Raw genomic sequence first — 13408 nt, 5'->3', positions numbered from 1 at the left:
ACACACACACACACACACACACACACACACACACACACCATTGTAATGCAAGCCCTTAAACACACCATTTATAGTTTAAGGGCTTTGAACGAGTGCGAGCGAGGAAGTGATGTAAGTATTTATGTATCCTGCAATACAAAGTCAGCCGTCAATAAGGAAGGTCTTTACTAGCTTTATCTTTGCAATTCAGTTGAGCATAATCTAATTTTAAGATAAATGTGTTGCGTTATGAAGAAGCAATATGTCTCACTTTCACGCCTTCTTTCACACCTCTGGGGCTGTCTTTTAACCCCTTGGTGTTCATATTTATGTTTCACAGCCAATGTTTCTGGGTCTGGTGGACCAACCCCATTATTAGGCTTTTAAATCTATACAGACATAACGATTTATGTACAAAATAATCAACAGATGGTTACTTTAGCTTAATTACCAATGATATAAAATCATTTATGGTTCATATTTGCCATTTACCCCTGTGAGATCGAAATCATTATCAGATGATCATTTGTTTTTTCCGAGAAAACTAGGAAATTAAATTCTAAAATAAAAAAAATTAAAAAAAATAGAAACAAGATTTTTGATCATTTTTGGTGCTTATTACTTAGAACTTATTAAGAACAGGTGAAAGTGCTTGAAATGCAACCATTTTGTAACTTTGTGTAATAACATCATAGCAGGTGCAGAAAGACCCCACCCACCGGCACACACGCGGTCCAGTGCGGGTCCTCATATGTATTAGTTATGTATTATCTTGTGCAAATGTAAATGTGCTGTATTTATATAGCGCTTTTCCAGTCTTAATAACTTTTACATATACAGGAAACATTCACCATTCACACACATTCATACACTCTGGCCAGGCCGTACAAGGTGCCACCTGCTCATCAGATAAATCACACACATTCACACTCCGATGCGCAGCACCGGGGGCAACTCGGGGTTCAGTGTCTTGCCCAAGGACACTTCAACAACGACTGCAGGGGCGGGGATCGAACCAGCAACCTTCCAATTGGCAGGCAACTGCTCTACCACTGAGCCACAGCCGCCCCTGTGCAGTCACTGAAAATAAGTTATTGTTATGTAACAGAAAATGAGCCAAGGCCAATGAGTTTGAGTTACAAGAAATTATAAATAGCATAATCTTTCTTTTAGCAAACATAAAAAAAGGTCCCACAGACCCCAACACCACACAAGGGTTAATCTAGTAACAATACTCAAATAGGAAAACCAGATGAGTGATTAAAAAGTGAGAAAAACATAACCTGTTCCATGGTGGGAGACACTATGTCCTGTAAGGGCTCCTGCGTGAATGTACTCATGGCTCCCTGGGGTCATGCACTGTGAATGACACCTGTCCTATCTTTTATCCAATAACCAATTCCTGTTCATTACCTCATCTCTCAGCACATAATGGAGGTGGGGAAACATATACGAGAGTTATGTGATTAACAAAAGCAAATCAATGCGGTTCAATATGGAGCCCCATGCTGAGCCCAGGTTACAATATCAGAGGTTTTTTGACGCTGTGAATTGTTATTGCGGCCAATCAGCAGAACCAGAATGTCCTTCATTCCCATGACACTACTACAAAAGACAATAAAAAGCAGAATGTGCAATGGAGCAAATAATCGCTGTAGGCTTTTACAATCTCTCACGATGTAGACTTTGTGAATTTTGATTGTGATTGCTGCAGAATTGCAAATGACGCCTGAAAGTGTGTTTTAGCTGGGTATTTCATGCACTTATCTGCTGCTGCATTCAAAATCGAGTCTCGTGAAAAACCGAAACAGTGACACTGACGAGCCCAGAACTGTTTTGGACAATAGGTTTGCATATTGCTTTTTATATCTCTCATTTTTGGAATAATCACAACTGCAGAAGTAGTTTATTTGTAACAGCAACTACTTTAATGAACAGTTTTTCTCAGGGAACCGACAGTAAGTCGGCGTACAAGTAAATAACCTTCTTGACTTTAAGCTGTCATATATAACTTCTTTTCATTTCTATTCTTTTAATTTTTACTGTGCAGGGACCTGTCAGCCAGTTTTATTCTCTTAGTTGCCAGCTGAGAATGACTAAAAGCTGTTAATTAGACATTGTGCGTATTCTTTTCCCCAGCTCTGATTCAACAGGAGACCCTTGGAGCAGGAACAATAGAAAATGCCAACACGTCCTATTTTAACTGCGGCTCTGATTTTGTAATGCAAGAAAATACCGTTATGACGAAACCACTTTATGCAGGCCTTTGTCTGCATGCAAGTGTTTCCGTGTGGATTTCTGTACACGGGACTTAACATTAATGAAGTTAATTTGTTGACTAAGGTTGGGGAGCAGGGCCACGCCTAAACCCCACCTCTAATCACCAGACAGACCTACATACACCGTGCTGCGCAGCCGGCCTTGTGTCTCTGATTGCTTGACCCACCCCTTTCCCTCCCTTTCCCTCCCCTTCATCCATCTTCCCTCTCACCCCTTCCTGTTGCACACCTCTCTCGTGTCTCATTTAGTTACCGTCTGGGGGTCTGTAAACTATTCGGTTGAAAACTGCTTCCAAAAGGGAACCCCCACTCTGACTCCTCCACCCGGTCATCATACATCCTCCCAAACCAGCCATCAGACTACATACACAACTATTAATCCATCATCCCATTCATAATGTTAGATCTTGAACTTACATTAACACATTGTTGTGGCGTGGTCCCTGCTAGTGAAGATGTTATTGTTGTTGTATTGTTGTTTCTTCTTTAAAAATGGATAGGCCTACACCAAAATACAGGAATGCTATGAATGTCTACAATTTGATTTTTTTTGTCAGGACTCAATATGTTTTTTTCACATGTGGCCCTAATCCTCTTCAATAAAAATTCAACATGAAACCAAAATCCTTCACTTAAAAGAATTGGGTTTTTGCTATTGTGTCATAATTTAAAAATCACATGAAAAGCAAAAGGTATTTGAAGAACTAAGACCTGTGCCATATTAATGCTAAAACAGATTATGAGTGCTCCTCTTTGAAGAACTACAACCTGCCAGACGTATGGTGTTTTATACATTGTGTTTATCGCAAATACAACAAAGCCAACATCTTTACCTCTGCTTCATGTTCATATTTCAATAAATGAACCTGCTAGAATCTGGCAACACACAAGGTGCTGTCTACTCACCGTGTGTCTGGGGCTCGGCGTGCTTGGACATGGCCGGTCGTTCTGCTGAATGGATCAGACAAACACAGAGGACAACCTTTGAACCTTTGCTACGTGAAAGGAGTGATCTCAGGCACGAAACAACAGTACGGTACAGTGTTGACTATGTCATTAAGCCAGTAATAAAAGTGACATAAAAGGGGGTGTCCTTTGCTGCATGATGCAGGACACTGTGTGCATAGTGTGACATAATACATTTGCGTAACATTTCTTAAAGGGTAACTACCTTTCTTTTTTTTTCAACCAGAACTCTTTTTTCCTATGTTTTTTGTGTCTAAGTGACTGATGTGAACAACAATCTTTGACATTGATCTATTATAAAGCGAGATCGTCACAGTCTGCAGCGGCAAAACAAGCTACAATGTACGTTAATAGAGCACTTATACAGCTTGTATTTAAAAGTTTTTTTGCCACTGACAGGCTCAGATTGATATTCTGTGTGACAACATCTTGCTTAATACTGAACTAATGTCAAAGATTGTTGTTCCATCAGTCCCTCAGACACCAACAAAAATAGGAAAATAGGATCCAGATTGAAAAAAAACATTAGTTCCCCTTTAAGGATGGCAAACAAAAAAGAGCTAGATTTGATGTATTTTACTGTGTAAAAATGAATTGAAATTTTGAATGTCAAACACGGCATTTTCTGTAACAGTTTGTGCTTTTTCTCAATTTATTTTCTCTTTATTTATGCAGGACACTGCAGCAACAAGGTAATTCAAAATGCTTCAGGTGAAACATTAAAGAGCAGTTAAAAACAATTAAAACCATTTGTTAAACAGAATATAAAAACAGCATTAAAACATTAAAAAGACAGGTATTAAACACAAGACTAAAAGCTACAGTGCAGTTTAAGAAATTAACAATTAAAAGGCAGCATCAAAAAGGCTTCAGACTTGATAAACTAAGATTTGCCGTTTTCTTGTAATTGGTTCCAGATATGTGACTAACAAAATGCTGCTAAACTAGTTAGACTGATAGACGGGAAGTTAGTCTGACTTTAACTAAAGCGTAAAAAAACAGGTATAATTGTCTCGTTTTTCAACTTTTTTGTCAATTTTTAAGTGACATTCGAGTGACAGCCTTTGTTGTATTTGATTGCTAGCTTGTAGCAAAGCTGGCAGTCATTTCAAAAACATTTTAGCTATCTATGATTCATTGGTTGGTTGCTAACGTTAGCTCAAAGAGCCATTCAAGTGACAGCATTTGTTGTGTTTGATGCTAAGCTAACTTGTAGCCAGCAGTGAACGAACTTCGTTAAGTAGTTCCACTTTTACTGTATTGACATTACAGAAGTCTCTCGTTAGCATATTGTATGCTACTTGTCGCTAGTGACGGATAAGTACAACTTACAGTCTTACTCGTCGCAAAGTGACGCATGCGCGACCCAAATCCATAGACAGGTGAAGATGTGTACTCGCCTCACATTTGGCAGTGACATTGACTCTGTAATTTCACAACAAGATGCTACCGAGCGGTGTCAGGTAACAGAGAGGGCGTCAGCTAGTTTATTAGCCATAGTTTGTTTAAATCCGTTAAGCAGACCCTGCAGTGGCTTTAACTTTTAGGCTGAGCTATTATATCAAGGCAAAAAACGTTGCTCAACAGTTGGAGGAGTTTAATCTCGGTGGCGATAGAAGCTGTTAATGAACATCTTTTCTTACCTAGTCAGCGGTGTAGCGGTGTTAAATCACGTTTCCCCCATCAGATTCAGCTGCACCAGGAAAAGGGTCTGCTCTTCAAATACTGTTTGAGTTGTTGTTCACGGGATTGGCAGGGCTCCAACGCCACGTATGAGCAGCGCTACACTATCAGTGTCCATTTTGTTTGTTTGTGTGCACACTAGTCATAAATCCAATGCATTGGTGGTCCAAGGCATGTGACAATCGACTTTGTGAACTACTGAATTGAACTAAACAATGGATACGTGTGAAAACGTGCACAGGTTTGAGGCTATTGCGCAATCTACAGACACGAACATTAGCGCGAAGGACACATGATGATACACAAGAAGACAAAAAGGATAAAAAACGTGTTGTGAAAAGAGCTTAAGCACATATGTAAAGGCTGGAAAGATGACTGAGTGACAGGAAAGCTAAGCTAAATAAGGTTAGTAATTTGAGGAAAAGGATACCAGAGCTTAAACAGAAAGGTGATAATAAATCAGAGGTAAAATGTGCTTTTGATGATCTGGTGAATTAGTGTGTTGAAGCAAAAGGTATTCATGGTTCTTTAATGGGTTTGCCACCTTCTGATGAAAGGGAAGAGCATAACATATGGTTCAAAGCAAAAATGTTATGATCTTATTTCCAATGTGAAGATGTGGGTAACAGGTTCTGAACAGCATGGAAATAAGGTTGAAGATGATGATGATGATGATGATGATGATGAAGTAAATCCAAAGGACAGTGTTTCAAGCATGCACACAAGCAAAAAGAGTGTGTGCAGTGGAAAATCAAGCACTGCTTCTTCTGCCAGAGTCCAGGAAGAGGCAGACAGCGCTGCACTGCTCATTCATGTGGAAGCTTTAAAGAACACACAGGCTTTGGAAGAGCAACAACAAAATCTTAAAAAGGAAAAAGGGACAGCTGGAGCTGGACACTCTGCTAGAAGCATCCACTGCTAAATCAGCAGTGTTACAGGCCTCAGATGTGCAAAGTGGTCACGGACATCATCAAACGGCATGAATTCCTACCTAAAAAAGGCACAAAGAAAAGAAGCAAGTGAGCTGAATGCTGCACAATCATGTAATGTAATCATACTTTTTATTGTTAATTTTTCTGTATTTTTTAAATACAGAAAAAAACCAATAAATTGTTAATTTCAGTGTCTAATGTGAAATAACAAAAAAACTGTAACTGTGAATGAGCATAGCATTTCCAATATTTTACAGAAAATGTGTTTTTTTCGCATTAAATTACTTTTAAAATACATTCCAAATGTATTGTATTTTCACAAATATTATTTTTTTATTTGAAAGATAAAACTGTTTTTCGGACATCATCAAACGCAATGAATTCCTACCTAAAGAAAGGCACGAAGAAAAGAAGCAAGTGAACTGAATGCTATAAAAATCTGTAATTTTAAACACTTTTAATTATTAATTTTAAAGATCTTTTTCTGGAGGTCCATTATTCTTTTCTGTGTTTGCTGTCATATCTATTCTATATTCTGTTACAATGTCAGATGTTCATGTTAAACATGGCCAAAGTGTCAATTAATGAGGCAAACAAGTTTAAAAGAAAACCATGTGAGCCAAAAGCTCAGATTAGCCACTGTTCAGAAGTGTTTTCAACAGTCTTCTCTACTCTGGACTCCGTGTGGCGACACACTGAGACGGTTTCCTATTTCTGGTATTAGCTGCTGGCTGAGCACACAGGTCACACCCACAAAACACAGGAAGAGTGCTGCCCCGCCGGCCCAGTCCATCCAGAGAGCCCGGGACGACAGAACTGAGCTGGAGCTCGCTCAGTGTGTCTAACAGAAAGTGCTTTTATGGTTATGACGGATAGGTATACATACTTTCTGGTTTTCACTCTGAAGTCCTCTGGCTGCTCTGCCTCAACTATGTGATTTATGAAGTTTTCCGATGGACAGATAGCTTTACATGTCGTAAGTGCTAGCTGTTACTAACGATAGCTGGCAGCAGCAGGTGTTATAAGCTGGCTCTGAACCAGCCGTCCAAAGCGTCTGTACAAATGTTAATCTTGGTGTTTACATTGCTAACCCCCAAGAACAACAGAAGATTAAAAAAAAACTATGCCTAGTTTGAGTCTGGATTTCAGCTGCAACACTCAGATGGTGGGTCAGAATTTGGCATAAACAACATGAAAGCGTGGATCCATCCTGCCTTGTTTGTGTAACAGTTCAGGCTTCAAACAGCCTTTGCATCATGGATGTACAGCTCACAAATCTGCAGCAACTGTGTGATGCTATCATGTCAATATGGACCAGAATCTCTGAGGGATGTTTCCAACACTTTGTTGCATGCCATAAAGAATTAAGGCAGTTCTGAAGGCAATGGGGTCTAAACTGGTACTGAAGTGTTCAGTGAGTGTGTCAGGGGTTACATGCATCGACTAACTAGGTTGGGCATCGTATAAATCAGGGTTTAATCCGATTTATACCTCTGGACACTGTTTTAGTGCCTATGCACTCAAAATCGTTTTTTTTCTTTCTCTTAGCAGATTTGCTGATGTCTAATCTGAAGATCTGAGTGTGGACTTATTGAATAATTACTGGACTTTATGGTCTTTGAGCACAGTTTGTCACAAAAATACAGATCCCCTGTTTTTGTATGTATGCAACAAGAAGTTCTCCTTTGGCAGCAGAGTACTTCATGCTTTCTGTGGACCAGACCATTGTAAAAGGCCACATCAGTGCCTTCACTGATGCTCTTGTGTGGAGTTCTTGCAGAGGTAAGAAAGCAAAAGTCCATTTTACATATCAAAACATATATAGTATGACCAGAAATATAGTTACCCCTTTAAAATCAAAAGAATTTAATTATTGATTTCACAACTTTGTCTTGCTGTCACAGCCTTTGTCTTTTTCACTACATTTTCTCAACCGTAGAGTTTGTATTAATAAACTTCTTAAAAGATACTAAAGTTTAGTGGGGAAACAATGAACTAACCTTATCAACAGAATAAGAGAGACTACGAGTTCTGATGTCATGTCAAAGACATCTATGTATTGGATTGCAGAGATATTGACTGTATTTAGCATGCTAACAAGCTAACCCCGGCCCATCCTGTGTTATTCTATTTTTTATCTTATATTAGTTCAAGTTACAATGGTCAGTATTGTGCTAATATGCCTCCTCGCTGTGCTTCGTGAAATATATGGAAAGGGCAGGCCTAAAGTAAAAAAGTGAGTGAAATAGCATACTCGAAAATGTCTTTGCATTGTTAAAACAATGATTAAGATGTTACCGTAGACAATGCATATCTCACACTCCTGGTGCCTCCTTTTTTTACTATTAATTTGACAGGTGAGCTATCATTTTGTACAATTTATTCCTGGTTCATCCTCATATCAAGATATAAGTTATATTATACAGGAGTCCACATTTTATTACTGACATTTTTTATGTATTTCACTTGATAGATGCCTTTTCAGGATCAGCCCAGACAAGGGATTGAAAGTGGAGAAGAAAGCAGCTGGCGGTCAGTCCAAAGGTTCTTTCCCTGATAACAAAACATGAGCACAATGAATGGAGGGAGTAAAAAGAAACTTTTCAGAAAGGAGACCATTGCAATCCAATGTCCCCAGTTCATTCTCATGCACAGTTCATGATGGTCTCACTCCATGGGTGTCAGTTTGGTTTAAAATGTCCTGGGGACATTCGGAAGTGAATTTCCAGAAAATGCTGGGTACAATGATGTGTTCATTTTTTTTCTCTTCTGCGCGGGTCATGTTTTGAAAGACGCTGTCCTGTAGCGTACTAATGTAGCTTACTTAATGTACAGTACCTAAACAACGATCAATGATTACCAAATTTCCCTCCCATAATGATCCTCATAACCACTGAAAAGTGTTAAGAAAAATCCAACCAAATCTGACATTAAGCGTTTCTGCTTCATTAGAGCCTTTTGTAAGGAAAAAGCTTAACATGGTTTAATGTACCTAAACAATGATTACTCTCATATTGCTCCTCAAAACCCCTAAAAACCTTAAAAAAATAAATAAATAAAGTCCTATTATTATGTACGTTATCTGATATTCTGTGTTTCTGCTTCACATTTTAAACAATGCTGCGGGACTGCTGTGGGCTGAGTAATGTCAATGCCAATAAAGTGAAAAACTTAATGTGATTTAACGTCCCTAAACATCATCACCACATTTTTGGTTAGTGTTTTTAGTTTTCAGTGGTTATGAGGAGCAATGTGGGAGAGAAATTTGGTAATCACTGATTAATCCATGTTAAGCTTTTTCCTTGCCATAGGCAACCCTGCAGAAGAAAATGTTAATGGGATTTAACTTCTGTAATAGTTGGATTTTGGTTTAGTTATTTTGACAGGCTATAGTGTTCATGACAAGATATGGCCATGATAAATTTGGTGATCAGTGGTTGTTGTTCAGGGACATTAAACCATGTTGTAGAATATCCCAACAGGCAGAGTTGTGAACAGAGGAGTGTGGAGCTTGCGCAGCAGCTGGGTCTGGTTCTGCCCTGTGGGGATAAGAGATTTTTGTGGATTTCAAAATGTGTTATGAACTTTTTTAACTAAATTGAGCTTGAGGTTTTCAAAAAAAGTGGTGGGCACAAAGTGACTCATGACAAAATCTAATGGGTACGCGTACCCACCGTCCCAACCAAAACCGACTCCTATGGTCAGATAGCTCCACTTCGACCAAGTTGAATACTAGGTACACATTGTAACCTTCTTTTAAGTATAGCATTGGTTCACAGTACTGGACAAAGTTACTACTTTTAAATTATAGGCTTCTTCAGTACCTTCAGTTAAGTTACTGCAATAACAGTGGAAGCAAGCATTAGTTTTTAGCCAGTTTTTAAAGTACCAGACTGACTTTTAAATTGGATTGCTTGCTTTGTTTATTTATTTCACTGTGAACATTAGCTGAACCTACTGCAAACTGGTGTTGAACGTTCACCCACAGGCAGGTAATTGTTGGACTGCTAGCAGTGTGTAAGTTTCTGTTGTAAGTACTGTTTTCTAATGTAATCTGTTGGTCAGCATGTATAAAATACATGCTGAGAACAGTAGTAACTGTGTCCTGGTTGTTTTAGCAGCTGTTATTGTTAAGCTAAATCTCCTTTGTATACTTTGTAATTTCTCTGTTATACCTCAATATTCTTGAAATTGTCCATTACATTTGCAGGTTGAATGTTTATTAATTATAGTATTATAGCAGTCTTATGATATTTGACAAAGTTATCGACAGGTTGTTGCTACAATCAATATTTACTTACTTTTTGAACGTTAAAGATAAATTAAATATACATGATTTGCATGTAAAACTGCATATTAAAACACATTATACTTGGTAGATTGCTGTAAATGTACTCACACATACTTGTTTAATAACAGTATTTGGTTCTCTTTTTAGAGCCAATTGAAGATTATTAAATACACATGGTCTTTATGTAAAATTACATATTAAGACTCATATACTTAATAGATTCTAAAATGAATGGTAGATTGCTGTAATTATACTAATACACATTTGTTTAACCCTCATGTTGTCTTCGAGTGACCCATTTTTAAAAGATTTTAGTAATATCTGAAATAAAGGAAGTCGAGATTGGGGTGAAAAATTGTTGAAATATTAATTAAATTAAATAGTAATTACACAAGATTTAATGTAAGATTAAAGATATAATCTTTTATTTCGTTATGGAAAATTACTGTATTGTTACGAGATTAGGTTTTACCGTTAATTTACAGTAAATTGTTGGCACCCCAGCTGCCAAAATATTACCTTTTTGAACTTTTTTTTCTTTTTTAACAGCGTACTGCTCTTTGTAGAACTATGACCAGTGCCCACCTTGGTTGTCCTTTTTTCATTTTCCATTGTAATCATCCCATTTACAACAAAGCAGACATCTTTGCCTCACGTTCAAATAAAATCAAAAATAAATAAAAAACTTTCACCAAACGCTGCTTCTCTATGTTTGGCCCTAAACTATTAGGTATTTAAAAAAACAACAGTAGTATTTTGAAATCTGTTCTTTGAGAGACAGGAAGTTGGTGTAAAGAGCTCAGAATGGACGTGATCCCCTTCAGGTGTAAGCGCTCAGATAAGGTACTCCTCTTTGGAGGAACGGTGCCGACCCAGTGCCATTTTGTTTATCCCAAATCAGGGCTGTAGTCAGGACCACCTTAGTCGAGTCTAAGACAAGTCCAAGATCAGGACTAGTCGAGTCCAAGTCAAGACAGAGTCCAAAGCGGTTTGAATCCAAAACAAGACCGAGTCCAAAAAGGTTTAAGTTCAAGACAAGACCGAGTCCACAAATGTTTGAGTTCAAGACAAGACCGAGTCCTAAAAGGTATGAGTCCTAGTCAAGACCGAGTCCAGGACAGAAAAAAGGTCTTATGCATGACAGTATCAAGACAATCATTTTGGGTTTCACTTTCCCTCCAATATTATTATCAACATAATAAAGACACCTGGACTTGGTCCAGACCAAAAGCCATTTTGAGCAAGACCAGTAGCCGCGTCGAGAGAAGTCCGAGTCCATAGAAAAACGGTCTGGAGTCCAAGACCGGACTCTAGTACCACAGCCCTGTCCAAAATACAACAAAGCAAACATCTTTACTTCTGCTTCACAGACCCGGCAGCAGCCATTAGAATCAGCTGCAGCTGTCTCGCTGAGTGTTTTAGGGAGACCCAGTTAAAGTAGGCGAGTCTATACTGATGATAACAGCATTGATGAGTTTTTAGTTTAGTGCTATTATTTGTTGTTGCATGAGCCAAAAACAACAATATCTTCCGCCCTGGGCACATAAACAAAGGTAATGAGGATTTTTTATTTTTAAGACCACCACTTAGTGTTAATTGGCCATGAAGTATTCTCTCAGTGATGAGCACAAGTTTACCACTTCCATTCATTTCACTGTATGCTTTCCAAAATCCAGAGCAACCCTGCAGGTAGGCCTCTCAGATCTGAAATAGATGTGGTGGTTCCAAAACCAACTTATGATGAAAAACTCTTAATGTATTTGTGTATTGTGTTAAAGAAGAAGAAAAATACCTAAAGAGAGAACAATCAAATGTAGAAAAAGCTTAAGAATAAGGAAAAGTAAAGTCACAAACAACATATATACCAAATATAGAATTAATAACCGTGGACAAGTGGCAGACTTCTCTGATATCTGAAGTGTTTAATAAATAATAAGTTTGGGAGAGGGCTTAGCATTCAAGAAGGCTGCAACAATACACACAAGGGTAAAAACGTAAATTGAGAGTTATTGTCTTTGTTGCAGAAAGAGGATCATTAAAGTGAACAACTTGCACATGAGCGTCCAGTCAAATCAGTGCTGGAGGAAGTATTCAGATCCTTTACTTAAATAGAAGTAGTAACACAACCAAGCTGTCAGATCAATGTAGTGGAGTAAAAAGTACCATATTTCTCTCTGTAGCGGAGTAGAAGTAGAAAGTGGCATGGAAAGAAAAGAGTCAAGTGCATGAACCTCAAATTTGTACTTAAGTACAGTACTTGAGTAAATGTACATTCCACCGCCGAATCAACTAAATAATACATTGATGCAGTAAGCAGTTGTGAACACAATTGCCTATAGCAGTGTGTGCGTTGAGACAGGTTGCACCGCCCACTCCTCCCCTGCTACTTGCTCCCACTCAACATGAAATAAACGGGAACCTGGCAAGTACGTACAAGACCTGTAGAAAGACTAGTCAGGTCACGATGCGCTCACGAGATTTAATTAAATCAGAAGTTCCCATCATGGGTGTTTCTATGGGATGATGAGCCAAAAGAATGTTGGGAAGCACAGACATAAAACCCCAGTAAATAAAAACATCAAAATAAAAAATGTGTGTGCCAACAATCGGAAAAGCGAAGGCAGGGAAGGCTGTATGTTAACATCAGCAGGAAGGATAATGATAAAAGCAAATCAGTAGTAGACAGCAGATGTTTGGATTTATTTCAGCCCAGCGGCTCAAAACACATTGCCTGTGGCAAATGAAGCAGCCAAGGAAAAATATAGCCTTATATATTTTAAAAGACATAAAGCTTAACAATGTTGACAATACACGCCACCATCCTCCCCAACCACCATCCAGTGAGCACCTACTTACATACTTAAGCACAAACACATGTAATCACACACGTACTGCATTCATGTGCAAATCAAGTATATATATATACATGTACTGTATGAGCAAGTGAAGTATTTATGTACTGTATGAGCAAGTGAAGTATTTATGTACTGTATGAGCAAGTGAAGTATCCATCTATGTGCAAGTGAAGTATGTATATGTATGTATGAGCAAGGGAAGTATAAATGTTAGTGCAAATGGAGTATGTATATATATATATGCAAATGTGAAGTAAATATGTATGTATTTTGTTCTGCTATTTTGGCAAGGTCTCTCTTGAAAGAAAGATTGTATATCTCAATGAGACTAACTTGGATAAATAATGGTTAAAAAAAGTAAAATTAAAATATGTGTAAGTGTTTAGTACCAGTATATATGTATGTGCAAGTGAAGTATGTATG

General features: G+C 38.1%; 1 protein-coding gene and 1 long non-coding RNA gene across 2 annotated transcripts in view; one reads left to right on the top strand and one right to left on the bottom strand.

Moving 5' to 3' along the window:
- The window catches only part of bco2l (beta-carotene 15, 15-dioxygenase 2, like), a 16772-nt gene extending 11700 nt beyond the window's left edge, over window positions 1-5072 (bottom strand). Inside the window, exons 1-2 of the mRNA XM_034871266.1 lie at window positions 4868-5072; window positions 3165-3213 (exon numbers count right to left, since the gene is read on the bottom strand). Of these exons, the coding sequence (XP_034727157.1) occupies window positions 3165-3195 (31 nt within the window). The 5' untranslated portion in view covers window positions 3196-3213; window positions 4868-5072. The remainder of the gene's footprint in view (window positions 1-3164; window positions 3214-4867) is intronic.
- LOC117944468 overlaps window positions 1-13054 on the top strand; it is a 23880-nt gene extending 10826 nt beyond the window's left edge. Inside the window, exons 3-4 of the long non-coding RNA XR_004656587.1 lie at window positions 12799-12808; window positions 13044-13054. This is a non-coding gene — a long non-coding RNA (uncharacterized LOC117944468). The remainder of the gene's footprint in view (window positions 1-12798; window positions 12809-13043) is intronic.
- The last annotated feature ends 354 nt before the right edge of the window (window positions 13055-13408 follow it).

This window comes from Etheostoma cragini, chromosome 5 (genome assembly GCF_013103735.1).
Source record: "Etheostoma cragini isolate CJK2018 chromosome 5, CSU_Ecrag_1.0, whole genome shotgun sequence".
Classification (NCBI taxonomy): Eukaryota; Metazoa; Chordata; class Actinopteri; order Perciformes; family Percidae; genus Etheostoma; species Etheostoma cragini.
Note: the sequence above shows the minus strand (reverse complement) of the source record. Positions and strands in the feature narration are given on the sequence as shown.